The sequence below is a fragment of the Melitaea cinxia genome, chromosome 20 (assembly GCF_905220565.1).
Source record: "Melitaea cinxia chromosome 20, ilMelCinx1.1, whole genome shotgun sequence".
Lineage (NCBI taxonomy): Eukaryota > Metazoa > Arthropoda > Insecta > Lepidoptera > Nymphalidae > Melitaea > Melitaea cinxia.
In genome coordinates, this window is record NC_059413.1 from 3449756 (window position 1) to 3468831 (window position 19076).

At 32.9% G+C, this 19076-nt stretch overlaps 1 protein-coding gene across 1 annotated transcript in view; it reads right to left on the reverse strand.

The window, feature by feature from the left end:
• The window catches only part of LOC123663755 (rabankyrin-5), a 102073-nt gene that overhangs the window by 8282 nt on the left and 74715 nt on the right, over window positions 1–19076 (reverse strand). Inside the window, exons 6-12 of the mRNA XM_045598419.1 lie at window positions 11143–11369; window positions 9931–10074; window positions 5883–6252; window positions 5418–5602; window positions 1917–2104; window positions 1098–1308; window positions 114–276 (exon numbers count right to left, since the gene is read on the reverse strand). Of these exons, the coding sequence (XP_045454375.1) occupies window positions 114–276; window positions 1098–1308; window positions 1917–2104; window positions 5418–5602; window positions 5883–6252; window positions 9931–10074; window positions 11143–11369 (1488 nt within the window). The remainder of the gene's footprint in view (window positions 1–113; window positions 277–1097; window positions 1309–1916; window positions 2105–5417; window positions 5603–5882; window positions 6253–9930; window positions 10075–11142; window positions 11370–19076) is intronic.

Below are 19076 nucleotides of genomic sequence, written 5' to 3' on the forward strand. Positions count from 1 at the left end.
TCGTTCATCTATCGCGTGTCGAAAGTGTTTCGCGTATCAGTGCGTTTTGAAGTGTGCAGTGATGTGAGTGTTGAGTGGCAAGAAGCGCGGCCAGAGGGCAGCAGCGGACTCACGCTGGCCGCCTCCTCCTGGCCGGAGTCGAGCGCGGCCCACAGCGGCGGCACGCCGTGCGCGTCCAGGCGGCCCATGTCCACGCCGCGCACGCACAGCGCCTCCAGCACCAGCCCCAGGCGGCAGTGGATGGCCAGCTGCAGCGGCGTCTCGCCCGCGTCCGTCCTGCGGCGGCCGCTCGGTTAGCACTGCACCCGCTTAACGTCGCACACTCCGCTCGAGTATGGATTTAAACTAAGAGCGGCTGGTTTGGAAGAGATCACTATTTAGTGATAAGACCACCCGTTGCACGCTTTTTTTTTAATCTTTGACACAGGCTCAAGACGGGCAGCAACGTCGACGGTGCGACAAAGCCAGCCCCATTTATGGCGCCAACTTGTGGAAGCCTTATATCCAACAGTGGACTGCGATAGGCTAAAATTTTGTGCAATAAAGTTATTTAATATTATTATTAAACTGCGTTGCGAATGGATATTGGACTTTCTACGTTGGACTTTTGAAAAAATACGTATTTTGAATCCAGGACTCGAGAATTCGAATGTAAATTAAAAAAAAAGCAAACCGCTAATTTCAAACGAGACATATTCAATCCAAATTATGTCATTAATGGTACTGTTTGCTTTGATATACATTTTAAACTTTTTACTTTTACAGTATTCGAGAATGCGAACGGCAAGTAAGTTATGCCCCTTTTAAACTAGACATAATAAGACAAAATTGTAAGGATGCTATTCATCCTCTATTATTTCTAAAGACAGCCCAAAGACGATTAAGAACCAGCGACAAACACCATTCTTGACCAGCTTGTTATAAATTTATCGGAATAAGTGAAAATCGCTCAAGACAAAAAAGGAATTTGTGAAAATCTTTAGAACGAAGATTATGGCATTACGATATAATTTCTTTCAATTACCTCACTATATAAGAGTACAGTACTAATAATACTATCTTGAATGACTGTAAATTAGTTAGATGTGGGTACTAACAGAGCGTTCATGTCGGCGCCGTGGTCCAATAGGTAGATGGCGGTCCTGGAGTCTTCATCGACGATGGCCTGATGCAGCAGTGTGAACCCTTTACCATTGCGGATGTTGGGGTCCGCGCCTCCTTCCACTAGCGGCGCCACCAGATGCTTGTGACCTAAGAAAAATTTGTAATAGTTATTGCAAATAACTTTACAAATAATTATTACGTTGGCTGGGACAAATTTGTCTTATATCTTGTATTGAGGTAGATATGCTCTACCCTTGGGATATTTTCTGCTCAAAATTTTGAGCAGCCCATCTAGGGAAGTTCTTGAACCTTAAACCCTTTAAAATAATACTGCTCTCAACTAGTGTTGTGTTCCTGTGGTGAGTAAGGTGGCCAGAGCTCGTGTGGAGAGTGAGAATTAGGGCAACGATATATGCTTCGCTTCAGCCTGTAATATCCCACTACTGGGCATAGGCCTTTTTCCCCATGTAAGAGAAGGATCAGAGCTTAATCCACCACGCTGCTCCAATGCGGGTTGTCGGATATACTCCCTACTATGAGTAACGATCGCTATGAGGTGTACATGATAACAACCGGGACCGACGGCTTAACGTGCTCTCCGAGGCACGGTGGGGAGACCCACAAGGACTGCACAAACACCCAGACCACGGCAAACACCTGTATGGCCAATACAAATGTTTGTCATGTGCGGGGATCGAACCCGCAACCGCCAGCGCAATAGGTACAATCCATGGCTGTAACCGTTGCGCCAACGCGGCGTCAACCGACAAACGATATATGCATGCCATGTAAAATATATGTCTACTATTTACCTTCAGTAAGGGCAAGACTGACAGGAGTGTCGCCTTCAGAGTTCTTCAGATTTAGGTTCGGTACGAGGCTTACGCTGGAGCGGTCGGCGGCGGGCAGGTCGCCTTTCTCTACCATTTTCTTGTGTTCTATGATGGCTGTCACCGACCCTTCGTGGTTGTTTAACACGGCTAGGTGAAGAGGAGTTTGTCTGGGAAAATGTAAAATGAGGGCATTTTTAGGTTTAACACTACATTGAGAGTGCTTCTGGGATCCTTTTAATTTGGCTCGACAGACGGTTTATTGTCTCTTATTGGGGATGTTACAGGTTGAATGAATCAATCTATCAAAGATACACGATGAAGAAATTTTAAAAACGTAAAATTTGGTATATGACGTGTATAATTGTATACAAATAGTTCATTTACGCTTCATCTGTGCAGATGCATACAATAAAGTAATGTATATATATATATATGTATATATATATATATATATATATATATATATATATATATACATATATATATATATATATATAAATGTTTGTCTGTATGTCCTTTATAGAATCGTAAACTATGCATTTGATCGTGTCATGATCTTCAACAAAGTATCGTACATGAGCACACAAAGGTTTCGGAGTTGGTACGACCAAAAAAATAAAAAAAAGCTTAGCAACGCGCGCAGGGTACAGCTAGTAAATAAATAAACGGTTCACACTCGATGGCCCCAGTAGGGTTTTCTCCTGTGTCGGTCCGGAAATACACAATATATAATCACAAGCGCACAGACCACGACAAACATCTATATGGCCAATACTAATGTCCGTCGTGAGCGGGGAGCAAACCTGTGATGTGACTGTGTCATTTAATTCTTACATTGTCATTACATTTGTGTGCCATTAAGATATGGTATTTATTACACACAAGCTAAGAGGGGCAATAAAATTATTATCAGAATACAATAAAGAAAAAATTGAGTGAAATAAAATGAAGTTACAAATTAATTGGAACAAAGAAGGTTCAATAGCAATATGGAAAAATAATAAACATTATAAATGTCTAATTTTAATAAAATTAATTAATATCTTTTTACGCACACGTAATATTTATAACATACTAGCTTTTATAAGCGGCTTGATTTTTTTAAAATAAAAAGTATCCTATGTTACTTCTAATACCTCTAAGAATATGTGTACAAAGTTTCATGATGTATCGATTAAGTAGTTTTCGCGTAAAAGCGTAACAAACAAACTTACATTCACATTTATAATATTAGTAGGGATATTAATTAGTAGCATCATATGTTACATAAATCGGTTTCGTTGAATTATTTGCAATGACAGCTATAAAATACAGTAAATATTAAATATCATAAGAAATATCAGAATTTCAATATGTTAGCTTTCCGTGAAGTTAACAAACATATAAGTAGGTTTACTAGTTTTAAAAGGTCAACTGTTAATAACCCTATAATTGTTGTAACATAAGCGAGAAAGGAATGTAGCTAGTTAGGTATATTGAATACGTAATGTTAAAAAATTACTATCAAGGAACTTAATGAATCTGTAGTATTAATAAAGGCTGGATTTAACCAAAATGAATGAAATGAAATCACGTATGTTTTTTATAATTTTAAGCTATGCATATATGTATATATATATAATATATGTAAATTATCGCATCAGCCTGTAATATCCCACTGTCTGCATAGGCCTCTTTCCTCACGTACGAGAAGGGTCAGAGCTTAATCCACAACGCTACTCCAATGCGGGTTGGCGGTTATATACTTAACATGAGTAACGATCGCTATATATGATAGCAAACGGGACCGATTTTAAATTATAAAATGTTGCATTGACGCAAAACTAAATCCATTAGTGTATATCAAAAATATACACACTACGTTTATAAAAAGTCGCTAAAATATAAATTGGAGATTTAAATACTTAATCTTACGGCCATATTGCTATAATAATAATAATAATAATAATAAATAGTTTATTTGCTCAAATTATGTAGTTTACAATATCAAGAAGCCCTGCGACCCGTGCTAGCTTAAAAAAGCTGTGTTACAGGCCACAGTGTCTTCCCCAAAAATTAGTTTATTGTTACATAATCAAAATTTGGGTTCAGATAGCGAATACAAAAATAATACTAATCTGTATACAAAGATGACAACACAATAAAAAACAAGGATTATAAATACAAAATTTGGAAAAAAACAAAAAAGGTTGACAATTATTAAAGTTTGGAAATATTTACCATCAAAACATGTTTTTAAAAATAAGTTTTTTTTTTCTCTTTTTTTTCTTTTTTTTTTTTTTTTTTTTTATTTGTTCAAAATACAAAAAACAAATAGTTAAAACTTATACATAAGCCTGCCACGAAAACTCACAAGAGCTTATCCGGACAAGCCGCCGCGTCGCATATCATATTATCATATGATATCTTTATCGTACCGTACCATGTTATAGCCATTAAATTAAAACTAAGGTAATTACCAAAATTTTGTAACTATTAAACGCTTAAAGATTTTAGTAAATGTTCTTTTAGTGATCTTCTATATTTTCGTTTGTCCAGGTATAACTCTTGTAGGTTTTCGGGAAGTTCATTAACAAATGCAGGTATAATAGTGTTTAACATTCTAGCTCCGTAAAAATTCCTAGCATTCGGCACAACAAATTTTTTTGAGTTTTGGATATTTCTTAGGATATTAATATTAACGAATATTTTATTAAGTATAAGCGAAGTGAGAGTAAGTACTCGCATGCTGTTTTGTGTGTGTGTCTGCGTGCGTGTGTGTGTAGTAATATGAATAATATAATTGTTTGTATGTTAGAACGTAACGATACGATACATATATATATAAATGAATGTTGCTAAGCGCATAACTCGAGAATGGCTCGACCGATTCGGCTAATTTACTGTTAACTTTTGACAGAACGAAGTCTTTCCGGGCAGCTAGTATTGAATAACATGTAAAATAATACCTATGTATTATTTATTAAGTAAGAACGCACATAACATTGTAAAATGTCACGGTCACTCACACTCATTATAATATAAAATTGTTTATTTGCTATGTTTGTAGTTGATCGTTGAGTTCTTGACTTATAAAATATAAAAAGTAGTTTAGGTAAAATATATGTTTTCAGTAAATGAAACACCTCTGTACGCACTAATTCATAAGATTATTTACCAACCTGTATATCCCATTTTACGTCTTAACATTGTGGTTAATCATTCTGAGTTCTCGACTTATAAAAATCAGTGTAATAGGAGCGGTAGCCTAGAATACCGATTTTTAACCGTTTCTGAATTCGACTTTTTTATAATGATTTTTTTTCTTTAGTAAATTTAATACCTTTTTACGCACGATTTCACGAAATTATGTACCATTCTGTATATTTTTTGTTGTCATTTTTTGTTTTACTTTATGAAGTCGAAATTAGCCGATTGATTAATTCCTATTATGGCCTACTGTAATAGTGCATAAAAATGAGTGTATTTGGTTCTCTTTACCTGTAAACTGTATCCTCGTGTTCACCATACGCTGTTTGAATGTTAGGCCGAGCTCCGTTTTCCAACAACGCCGTTGTTAACCGCGTCAGACCATTAGCGCAGGCAGCGTGGAGAGCGCTCAGTCCGGCTTCGTTGCAGTGGTTCAGATCGCCGTTGAGATGCGACGTTAGAAACACGGCTGAGTCCTGATTATATTACACAAGACCAGTTCTTAGAAGACATTCGATATATTTTTTAAGACTGAGAACCAAAGTATTTTTTTTCTTCGAATATTTTTGTGAAAATAATTATAATTCAGAATACACGTGTCTGGGTGCCCCAAGCTGTCTTACGAATGGGAAAGTGGGGAGAGTGCTGAGAGTGTTATAAATCATGTTCTTAGTTTTACGTTGTTTTAATATGTGAGCTATTTATAAATTATAGTATTTTGGTCCTTAAAGCCGGATTACGTTACTGATTCCTTACCTCAAACCAGCCCTGCGCCAAGATGTGCAACAGACTATCTCCAGAACCGGAGTACAAGGGATTGGGTTGGCACCCCTTCTCCAACAACTTCGCAGCAAAACCTCTTTCCACGATATTGTCTGATTTCCCTTCCACCGGATCTTCAGTGAAAGCGTTCTTATTCGTCACGGGTGTATCGAAAGGATTTGATCCGTTCATTACTAATGTCTCGCTAGACGATATCGAGGCCCTTCTATCGTCAACGAGGGCGTAGTACAAGGGAGGGTGCTCGTCCGATACGGTACGTAGGTTTGTATCTAAGTTAGGTTGCTTGAGTAATATATCAAATATTCTGTTATTCCTCGCGATGACTGCTTGATGTAGGGGTGTACTGAAATTAATGGAAATATACGATATTTCTAAATGTCATATACAATTTTGGTATTTGGTATATTGTACATTACTTAATGTAAACGCAGACTTTATTACATATTTATTAGGGTTCTGTATTAAATATGTCAAAAATTTTGTGATAAGATTTCATTTTAAGACAATATTATAAAATTTTATATATTAAAAAAAAACTTTAGATCATTCCTGAAATGTATATTAAAATTACCAAATAAATTACAATTAAAAACAGTATAAAAACTACTGGCGTCTTTGTATTCATATACCGTAGTTACCCATATTACACATTCATGTTTATTTACGAAATGAAATTTTTGTTTAGCTTACGTCATTATTATTATTATTTTTATTTTAGGTAACAATTGACCCATAAAAAATCCTTTTTAAACAATAAATATTTATTAAAAAATATAATTTTTTAGTCATTCATTCGGAGCAATGGCTAATATGTAATTTTTTAGATACGGCTATAGTGCAAAATTGACATTTTTAAACTAACGATTTAGATCAAAGATTTCGATTTTTGACATGTGCCTATTTTCAACAACTAGACGATGCTTGATAGTATTTAGTAGTAATATAACTTTATAGATTAAAAATAACGAATACAATGACGAATACGAATGAAATACTTTAAAAGTTGATATTCTTTATCCTGGCACAATCAAATAAAAGGCAAATTCAATGTTTTAATCTCCTTCGTGTTTTTTATATTGCACAATAGATAATAAATTATCTGTGAAGAATATAAATTATCTGTGCTGTTTTGGTACTAGATGAAGACGATTAAATCTTTTAAACGACAATAATTCAGCTACAAAAAAATACTATCGCTTCTCTTCTCTAAAAATGGTCTTACAGACACTGTCAAAAATTTTTAATTAAGGAGACTGAAAACGTGATAGTCTCTATACCGACTAACCAAGATAAGAAATAAATAATTATTATATTATAATTTATAAAAGAAAACGTTTATAGTAATATAACTCCACTAAAATACTCGTTATCTCAAACGTCTCACACTGAAATTACGTTTGTTTCGTATAACAATAAGCTTCAATTTAAAAATTCTATTTTAAATTATCTCAGTCAACCACAATGCATTATCGCGTGAATTTCTTTTTTTTAATTTTTTTTTTTTTTGTTTTGTTATACGTAAATTTAACGGATATTTCTTTCGAAAGCGGTTTTAAATTAAAATAATTATAAAAAGAATTATCCTAGTAATATTATATTATCGGAATTAATGAGGATGTACGGATGTTTAATACTTTTCACGTACAAAACTGCTGAACTGATTGTAACGAAACTTGGCAAGTAGAAAGCTTGACATCTAAAATAACACACAGGCTAATTTTATTCCGATGTATCCACGATATCAGAAACTACGCGGATAAAGTCGAAAATATAAAACTTAAAATATTTTTCAATGCATATAACGTAATATGTTTACATACCACAATTTTTGTACTGTGTTATTAACCCATAATAGTTATACAAATTGACGTCAACTAGACAATTTGAAATAGAGGTAATTATGGTCTTAAAAATAGGTTGCAGCTTACAGTAATATTGCAATTGATAAATATCAATAAATACACCATATAACAAAATTGCAATAGGTCGGTGTCGGTACATAGGAGATATTTAGCTAAAAAGAGATTTTTTTAGGTTTGTACGAGAACAACAGAAGCAATAAACTATTTTTTCTGTCTATATTTTTGTTTCAATCGCAAAATCTGATGCCTTTTATAGTCGTTTCTGTATCATATCATACATAATATATAATAGCAAGGGAAACCAAGTGGCGATTTTGGTATTTACTCGAGCGCGGTAAGGCGTAAACCATCAACCATTAATATCTAAAGTACAAGTATGTCTTTGTGACTATTTTTTATTATATTTTTCAAAACCTGTGCATGCTCTTCTTATAGGTAAACAACATACACAATATAAGCTTTTTCTTTTTAGTACCTAATTTTCAAAGTCCAATACGTCTCCGTGACGCTCAAGTAAATCCCAATTTATTCTCTTAAGCTCCCCCTTTACTTTCTGTTTATCCTAAAACATATCAAACAATAAAAAATAGTTAAGCACTAACTTCTTATATTCGAAACATTCTCCTGAGAACAGCTAACTGTTTTTTTATTATCTCGTAAATAATTTTAATGATAACCTGTGAAACATTTTGACTTAAAATAAATTAAAAATAATTCATATTATTTTTATTGAGTTCATTGTGTTTCTTAATTAGATGATTATTTCGACAAAAGTAAACGCATCTTATTATTTCTTTAAATTAGCGATCAACATTTTTTATAATAAAACACGTTTTTTAAAGAGTAACTGCGGAATTTTTTATTTCGTATTTTCTCTGCAGGATCCACATTCGGAATTGGAGACTAGAGACTATTTGTATAATTACGATTCAAAGGTGTTTCTGAAGCCTACTTGAATGAAAGTGATTTGTGATGAGTATATTTTTGCAACTATAATTTACAAGTTCTGTCCCGCGAATTAATCAGTCAAAACAGAACATAGTAGTGATAATTTGGTAATCTAAATTGTTCGATATCCTTCAAAAGTTTCAAATAATTTCAATTCCACGTTAAGCCGCAAAAAATGTTATTCCAAAATTGTTAAAAAAAATATCTTTTATTTTTATCAAACGCCTAAATATCGATTAGTACTTATAAAATAACTAAGTTAAATGCTAATTTTAACCCCCATTAGTCACATTTTACCTCCAAACAAAACGAGTTTAGTGGAATAATTTCTTAGCTGACCTTCTCTAACTCACAATCTACCTCTCTGCCAAATTTCAACTTCAAGGATCTAGTACTTTTCGAAATTTCGTTATGAGTCTGCGCTTTACTGTTTTACCGTTCAGGTTTCTAACATGATTAACACATTTATCCAAGGTTTCGTTATATATGAAAATAAAAATGAATTGCTGAATCGCTGTTGTTTAAAACTTATAAATGACAGGACAGGAGGCTTGTAGAAGATTCTTATGAAATAAAAAATTATAGAGACTTTGCAATGTAATAATAATAATAATATTCTTTATTGCACACCATTAAAAGATACAAACAAAAGTAGTATAATTAGAGGAAGATGTACAAAGGCGGTCTTATCGCTAAAAGAGCAATTTCTTCCAGACAACCTTTGGGTATAGGACAGCGTATAGAAAAGCGGTTAGGAAGTGTACAAATAATAATTGTTATAGAAATTAGAATACATCACAATAGATTATAAAATTATACATACATATATACATACATACATATGCTTACAAACTTACATACATTCACATATACACATATACTCATATATAAATATACACAATTCATACATATTTATGTCACCCAAAGGTGCAAAGACAATCATGGCGAATTTAGTGACAAATAGTGAGCCTTAAGATACTTAAGATGTAAAATAAATTTATCACATAAAAAGAACGACAAAATAATTCTAAATTAATTTCATAGATGGGAACAACACTTAAAAAAAAAACCCTATAATTAGTTTCTAATGTACTAATATTAGATATTCTCAGTACGTTCTAAATAATTATTTTTGTATAAAAACCAAGATGAAAAAGATTTTGACCCAGACAACAAATTATGAGCAGAGAGTTGAGTAACAAAATACTTACTATCCTTTTTTATTCTGTCGGTTTATTTCTGCCCCTTTGTTGATCGCGGTTTCTGCTATATCCACCATTTGTTCCATTGTTTCCGGATCGCAAGAACTTGAAGTGAGAGCCGCTATAAGATGTAGGACCGTGTCACCTTCCTCTCTAAAAGTTACAAATATAACAAATAAATAACATTATTATTAGTGGTTTAAAAACTGTGGTTTATTTCGTGGTGTGGTGGTGTGGTTATTCCATACCAATAGAGACATTCCGTCTAATGGTAGCAGATAACGTAGGCAATATCAGGAGAATTACAAGCGAGTTGTCAACCCTACTTCCTACACTCCAAACGAAGACCGAAGCTCTGGATTCTTTATTATCATAGAAACAACGCTACTTAAGATAAGTATTATTTAGCTGTGAAACTCTGTAAGGTTCAGGTTCTTCCCCAGTGAGGTCGCTCCGAAAATTGACATTATCTTAGGAATCTAATATATATATACTTAATTGAATTCTTGTTAGTTTCATGATGTCAGTTGTGTCTAGGAACTTTATGTGGTAAGTTTTAAGAACCATTCTAATTCAATTTATCTGTGGACAGTGAGTCAGCTCAGAGAATCCTAATAAGTGGTATTATCGTCAACAAATGGGGAAATTAGGAATGGTTTGTTTTACGTTATAATTATGTTTTGTATGTATTCATACCCACACTCATATATTCGGTCACCAACCCGCCTGCCCAGCGTGGTGATTATGGGCAAAACACACGAGTTCACGTTATTTTTGGCGTAAACTTGTGGAGGCCTATATCCAGCAGTGGATTGTATAGGCTGTAATGATGATGATGTATTCATTGCTTAATTTTATGTCAATCAGAAATATAACAATAGAAAGCAATATTATTATGTTTATAATTAAATTCCTCTAACATAATTTTAACACAACATGAGATTAACATAATTATATTATTAACGAGATCGAAAAACACATAACCAGACACGAAACATATATTTATTAATATATTATAATTAATTTTGTCTCGATCAGTAATGACGACATCGTGTAAAGTAGACATTTCGCACAACTACACAACAACGGTTGAATAAAATACTAACGAAATTAAATATGACATGGCAATAAAGTTACAAAGATTTACAATATTTGTTAAAAAACACACACAAAAGTAAAAATAACAATTAGACCTCATTGCTTTGGCATCATAATACTTACTTTGTAGTAAGACTAGGATCGGCTCCATTATCAACTAAAAACTTGGCAGAGAAAGCGTCCCTGGCATCGATTGCCCTGTGTAGCAGTGTTCTACCACGCGGTCCCCTAGCGTCAGGGTCAGCGCAGTGCTGCAGTAGGGTCGTGGCGATTGACGCACTCCGACCGCGCAGAGCCAGCTCCAGCGGCAACTCGCCGCGAGACGACATCGCGTTTACGATGTCCGTCAACTGTAACAATGACAACATTTTATACAAATTTAGAAAAATCATACCAAACAGATTACGAATATCAATCATTGTTTCTTAAATTTTACGTCGCAAACCCCTGAATACAGAAGCCATAATCGGGACGTCGCGGGTAAATAAATAGACAATTTATAGGCGTGCCTACCCTGCAATAAAAGAACCGTACTTTTTTCTTGTATCGACGATTTTAGGTTTTAGCCTAAGATCAAACGGGTTAGCCAGAGTTTTAGAGCTCAATAAAAGATCGCGTATTGAAAAAAGTTTAAACAATATTGCACTTAAATAAGTTACAACAATAATTTAGTTCTTTGTAAATTTATTACACAATACGCAACATATTAACATCAGTTCGTAACCGCTTGTAACATTTTCTTACTAATAAAACATTTTCTCTAAAGTCTGTTTACAGTTTTTGGAGCAGGTCAAACTTAACGTAGGCTGTTACATTAAACATTTTTAAGTAATAAAATTATGAAAATATCTCACGTTACGCTTGCTCAAGCATTAAGTAATCGTCGAGGAAACAATGACGCGGGTGAGGTAACGGAAGCGTCACATTTTGTCATTACAGATGCGTATGCACACAATTAGTTGCAAGGTAGCGATCGCGGACCAAATCGATCATTGATATATTCGCCGGCTCTTTAGCTATGCTGCACGCAACTATATCTACTCAATGTACTGCGAATGCTGTGAATTACAATCGTTTACTTTCACGCTTACACAATATTGTTGTATGACAATTTGTTAATTAGATTGATTGATTCATTACGATACGTTTAAAATATTAAATAATATTATATACATACACATAACAGTGGTAAGTTGAGTATCGCCAGGAGATTGTTATATATATATTCAGCCTATATTGATGTAAAACAGTAACAAGCTAAGAATTCATATTCCGAAGCACGCTATCATGCGCTCATCTTTCTTGTCAGTCATTATGAAATAAATAAAAAAATATTTTAATTCAAGTAGGATTCGGCAGTTTTTAACCGACTTCCAAAAAAGGTGGAGGTTCTCAATTCGACTGTATTTTTTTTTTATGTATGTTACATCAGAACTTTTGACCGGGTAGACCGATTTCGACAAATTTTGTTTTAATCGAAAGGTGGTGTGTGCCAATTGGTCCCATTTAAATTTATTTGAGATCTAACTACTACTTTTCGAGTTATATCTAATAATGCGTTTTTACTTGACGCTTTTTTCGTCGACCTACGTTGTATTATACCGCATAACTTTCTACTGGATGGACCGATTTTGATAATTTTTAATTTAATCGAAAGCTGATATTTATCATGTGGTCACATATAAATTTTATCGAGATCTGATAACTACTTTTTGAGTAATCTTTGATAACGCGTAGTTACTTGACTATTTTTTCGTCGATCTACGTTGTATTACTCTTCGATGTAATTGAAGTCGGTTTTTTTTTCGTTTGCGAGCAAACACAATTATTTTGAATCGTCATGGTACAAATTAAAAACAGATTAGACTTTAACAAATTAATCTATATATTAATACGTTAAGCAAAAACTTTATACCCCTTTTTTAAATCAATAAAAAAAATATTACACACACTACCGTTTATTTGACACACACACACGCATATTATATTTTTTTTGTTGATTGCCAAAGTCTGTAGTTAAATTGAAAATTTTATTTATTGGTTTTCTTTATTTTATTTTTTTAAATCATGGTCGAATTTCGACCTCTGAGCGACCACTAGTTATGATTAATACTTGTAGAACTACTACAGTTTCGGAATGCAGATTCTTTAAAAAATGTTAATAATAAAACATGAATTTATGCAAAAGCTTAAATTTTTTTAACATTTATTTTTAATGAACCATTGTTTTATATAGTAGGTATAACAAAATTTTCCACGTTCACTATAAAAAAAATTCAGGTAAATAGCCAAATTAAATTTTCGAATAAAACCCAATACCAAACCCAAACTCAAAAGTGTTATCCAAAAGTGGATGTTAGTGGGTTTGACTTTGATAATAAGACCTTTATTATACATTATATTAAAGAACAAAGAAATAAGTACTATACGAATCGGTACCAAAACAAATTGTGAAGTAATGATTGATTTTTGAGTTATTTTACCCGACTTCAAAAAAGAAGGAGGTTCTAAATTCGACTGATTTGTGTAACGCTCTCCTCACGCATTCACCAGCTTACTTCCCAAGCCAAGCGTGCGTAAAATAAGTTTTGCTTCAATAATAATTATATTGAGTATATAACACAATAATACATAACAACGCAACACTTGAATGATTATTTTCGAAACTTTATTAAGCCAGAGTTTTTAAGAAGTACATTGTAGAAATGTATACACAACAAGGATTTTTGAAACAATTCTTCTAAAACAGTGAAACAGACAATAAAAGTTTGTATGAAATTCAATAATTTTTGATCTTAGAAGTGAGAAAATTTATAAGCCCCTGCGGGTTTTTTATTATTATTATTTATTTTATTTTTATTTTAGAAAAATAAAAACAGTGCTTCATTCCCCAGCGGGAAATATTGCAGTCATTTTAAAAATAGTTTTGTAGGAGAGACTAAGCATGGGTGTGGTGGTCTAATATTTTAAATATTACCTTTCATTATAAAATATTAATTACAGATAATTTTTTAAAATTTAGATTTTTGAAAATGTACATTACGAATAATTTCTGCATGAATAAAGGTGCAAGGTACCTAGAGCTATTTTTATAGCATTTAAATTTTAAGTATAAGTTTTTTTAAGGAAGGACCTTTCTGTTTATTTCGCCGTCAATGATATTGTATTAACACTAGACAATCGAGAATCAACTGGTACGAACGAAGGAAAGGTGATCGGACTTTCATTACTTTGAAGGTCGACATGTTTAAGGCTAAAGCGAAAATCCTTTTATTTTTATTTTATTCGACTTTCAGAGATTAACAAACCTGTTTCCATATGGAGAAGACAAAAATTGTCTCCTAAACAAAAACGAGTGTGCTTTAGACCACACGACTAAAGTAAAACTTCTATTGCAATAGGCCTGCACTGTGTCTTAGATATACGAAACGTAAACTGGCTATGAGATAAATAGAGAAAGAAAATGTGTGCTCGCACCTCTCCTCACCCGATCACACTTTTCGTAACGCTGTTGCACATTCACCAGTTTACAAACACAAGTCAAGCGTGCGTAAAGAAGTTTTGCTTCAATAATTAAGGAGGAAACAAATTGGTTCATAAACATGTTTAGCGATTAATTCGCGTAAGGTTCAAATTGTTTCTTTCTAGATCGGTCAAGTACACCGCATATTACGTAGAATGACACAAATCCTTACTAGAATGCCGAGCTCGAGGTTGCCCGACGCCCAGTAGAGTGTTTGCTACGCAACGAGACACGCGTCCATTCATTGCGATTCGAATGTAGTCACGATACCGGTAACGAAACAATTCGTTCCTTGACCGTGTAAATGTGTGAATAATTGTGTTAAATATAGTTTTATGTACTTTTAAATTATCAAAACTTTTATATATTAAGGTAAATATGCGACACATTCGTCTTTTATAATCTTATTCATTTTAAATTTAAGCGCACATTGTCATTATAAAAGGTACGTAGGTATGTAATTTTTTTCCAAACGAATTGTTAGTCATCTTATAGATGTTATTGATGATTGATTAACATGCGAATATCAAATGAACTATTGAGTGTATATATTGGTTAAAAATTTACAAACATTTACAACTTTTTGCTTCACAATAGTATTATTAACGTCGATTTTAGGGTAAAATCGAAACAAATTCCAATAAATGATAACAATATTCCTTGAAAAGATATCATGCATGAAGCGTTTAGAAAATTTTAGGAAATGTTTAATTAAATTAAAATGTTTTAGTGGCTTTCGGTTGAAATTAAGAAATATGTTCGCACAAATCAGCTGCGTTTTATATTTACTTAATCAGTTTTAATAATTCTAAATATGATGACGTGAGAACTGACTAACACACCTTGTGTCATTATATCACATATGTATGCATAACTGTTGAGTTCGAGGTTCAAGAAACATGTTTATACGAAACATAATAATTAAAACATGAACAAGGAAATGATATTGACGTTAAATAAACGTCTACTAATTAATTAACGTCGCGTTAACGCAGTGATCACCGCAATCGGTTGATGCGCATAGCGGTAGCGAATTAGATTCCTGCACTTGACAAAAGTTTTTTTATATAAGCTAGACTATTATATACAGATGTTTGTCATGGTTTGGACGTTAGTTATTGCGTTGTGTGTTTCTGAACCTCCTATCGGAGGTTATATTGTTATTATTATTAATATATTATTTATTGGTTACATTATTTTCGTCATATTAAGTGCCATTGTGTAAAGCGTTTATTTATTTTTAAATGGCTTATCTTTCTTATATTAAAAAATATAGTGGATGTTTTATATGTAAAATTGATAAATAAGCAATTTATTCCGTAACTAAAATTACTTTTTCAGTTCAAATTTAAGTTTTCATAACTTAAATATTGATTGATTTTTTGTTGTGAATGATCGAGTTTACATTTTAACACACATACGTTACATTTGTATTGTTTTATATTGCTTTTTGTACAGTATCTTACACTAACAAATACAGATGTATAAACGGATTAGCTTGCAAAAAATTAGACAACACGTAATAGGCTCCATAAATAAATAAATACGACAAACAATCAATTCGAACGAATATCTCAACATTTTACAAAAACACTATTTGTCCATCTGCAGAACATACGCTTCAGTTTAAAACTACGAGTATCTTTTTAACCGACTTCCAAAAAAGGAGGAGGTTCTCAATTCGACTGTATTTTTTTTTTTTTTTTTTTTTTTTTTTTTTTTTTTTTTTTTTTTTATGTATGTTACATCAGAACTTTTGACCGGGTGGACCGATTTCGACAAATTTTGTTTTAATCGAAAGGTGGTGTGTGCCAATTGGTCCCATTTAAATTTATTTGAGATCTAACAACTACTTTTTGAGTTATATCTAATAATGCGTTTTTACTTGACGCTTTTATCGTCGACCTACGTTGTATTATACCGCATAACTTTCTACTGGATACACCGATTTGAATAATTCTTTTTTTGTTAGAAAGGGGATATCCCTAGTTTAGTACCATGATAAGGAAACCAGGATCTGATGTTGGAATCCCAGAGAAATCGAGGGAAACTCTTGAAAATCCGCAATAACTTTTTACTGGGTGTACCGATTTTGATAATTTTTAATTTAATGAAAAGCTGATGTTCATCATGTGGTCACATTTAAATTTTATCGAGACCTGATAACTACTTTTTGAGTAATCTTTGATAACGCGTAGTTACTTGACTATTTTGTCGTGGATCTACGTTGTATTACTTGTCGATGTAATTGAAGTCGGTTTTTTTTCGTTTGTCTGCAAACACAATTATAGCTACACAACTGCTCCTAATTTTGACTGATTCTTTGCATACATTGAATGCCTCTTGCTTGTATCTAACCTGTTTATAATAATTTTTCACAATTATTTCATCTTTGGCTACAATTTATTTTTATAAGAAACCACAGTATCTATAAGCAGTTCTATCTGACTCATTTGGTTTTCGTTTCCGAGGAGTACCTAATGCTCCCCCGCCGCAGTGTAACACATTTCTCTACCAGACTCAAACTTAATAACTTTACCGCATATTTTATTCATAATATTTTTTTTTCAAAGTAATTTGAAAAACCTTACCACATTTGATGTTACAATTGACTTTAGTACATATATATATAATCCTACATGGAGAAAGAGGTCTGTCCCCAGCAGTGGGATGTTACAGGCTGGATCGTGATTGATCGTGATATTTATAAAGCGTATGTTATATATCTTTTACTTTTCTTGTAATTTTTAATTTTATAATCTTTAAATTTCTATTGTGCTTAAAGTCACATAAGGGAACAACTGTTCTAGATAATAATATTTAAGATTGTTTTGCACGGGCTTTTTTCCGCAACTCGACATCTAGTGCGCCATTTTTGCGTGATAAATTTTTTTTAATATTTATTATGATAATTTATTTATTTATTCATACGAAAGATCAAATATTTCTGTTTGATAAAATTACGTTTGCTTATTAAGACTAGTATTAAGGAATTGAGTCTGTATTTTATTTCTCAAAACATTACATTCAACACGGATATAACATTTCGTCTTTACTAATCGCATAATGTCATTCCAATATCTAATTAATATTTATATCCGACTTTAAATCACCAAGGAAATCAAGTTGTATTTTTTAAGCATATACAAAAGAATTAGGCTGGGCGTAGACATCACGGCAATGACGAATTCTACTGATCGGGAAGCCACCGACAACAAACCAAAAGACGCTTGTAAAACGAAAACCTTTCATATAATAAAGACCACAATTAAAATAACAAAATTGACAGTTATAGACACTGCCGATAAAAGTGAAAACTTAGAATTTTTAGGATTAAAATTTGAAATTTCATAATGCTTGAATTAAAATTATGTGTATAATGATTCAGGATACGTCAGCTGTATCGCTAAAGATATACTGATAAGCATGTCGGGGACGCGAACGCACGAGATTTCACCCATACATAATAATTGTGTTTGCAGGCAAACGAAAAAAAACCGACTTCAATTACATCGACAAATACAACGTAGGTCGACGAAAAAAGCGTCAAGTAATTTTATTATTATTAGATATAACTCGAAAAGTAGTTGTTAGATCTTCAAATAAATTTAAATGGGACCAATTGACACACATCACCTTTCGATTAAAAAAAAAAATTGTCGAAATCGGTCCACCCGGTCAAAAGTTCTGATGTAACATACATTAAATAATTGTGTTTGCTCGCAAACGAAAAAAAAACCGACTTCAATTACATCGACAAGTAATACAACGTAGATCGACGAAAAAATAGTCAAGCAACTACGCGTTATCAAAGATAACTCAAAAAGTAGTTATCATATCTCGATAAAATTTATATGTGACCATATGATAAATATCAGCTTTCGATTAAATTAAAAATTATCAAAATCGGTACACCCAGTAAAAAGTTATTGCGGATTTTCGAGAGTTTCTCTCGATTTCTCTAGGATCCCTTCATCAGATCCTGGTTTCCTTATCATGGTACCAAACTAGGGATATCCCCTTTCCAACAAAAAAAGAATTATTAAAATCGGTACATCCAGTAGAAAGTTATGCGGTATAATACAACGTAGGTCGACGAAAAAAGCGTCAAGTAAAAACGCATTATTAGATATAACTCGAAAAGTAGTTGTTAGATCTCAAATAAATTTAAATGGGACCAATTGGCACACACCACCTTTCGATTAAAACAAAATTTGTCGAAATCGGTCCACCCAGTCAAAAGTTCTGATGTAACATACATAAAAAAAATAAAAATACAGTCGAATTGAGAACCTCCTCCTTTTTAATGTTCATACGGGGATTAACGCGAACAAAATTTTTTAAGGTAAAATATATTACCTTGAGGCCTGACGTTTCGGCCAGGTTACACCAGCCGTGGTCGCAGGCAGTCTGCCTTGTTCGCGTTAATCCCCGTATGAACATTAAAATATAATAATGCAACGCGAAAGTTTAAAAGTTGTTAACCTCCTCCTTTTTTGGAAGTCGGTTAAAAAAATACAGTCGAATTGAGAAC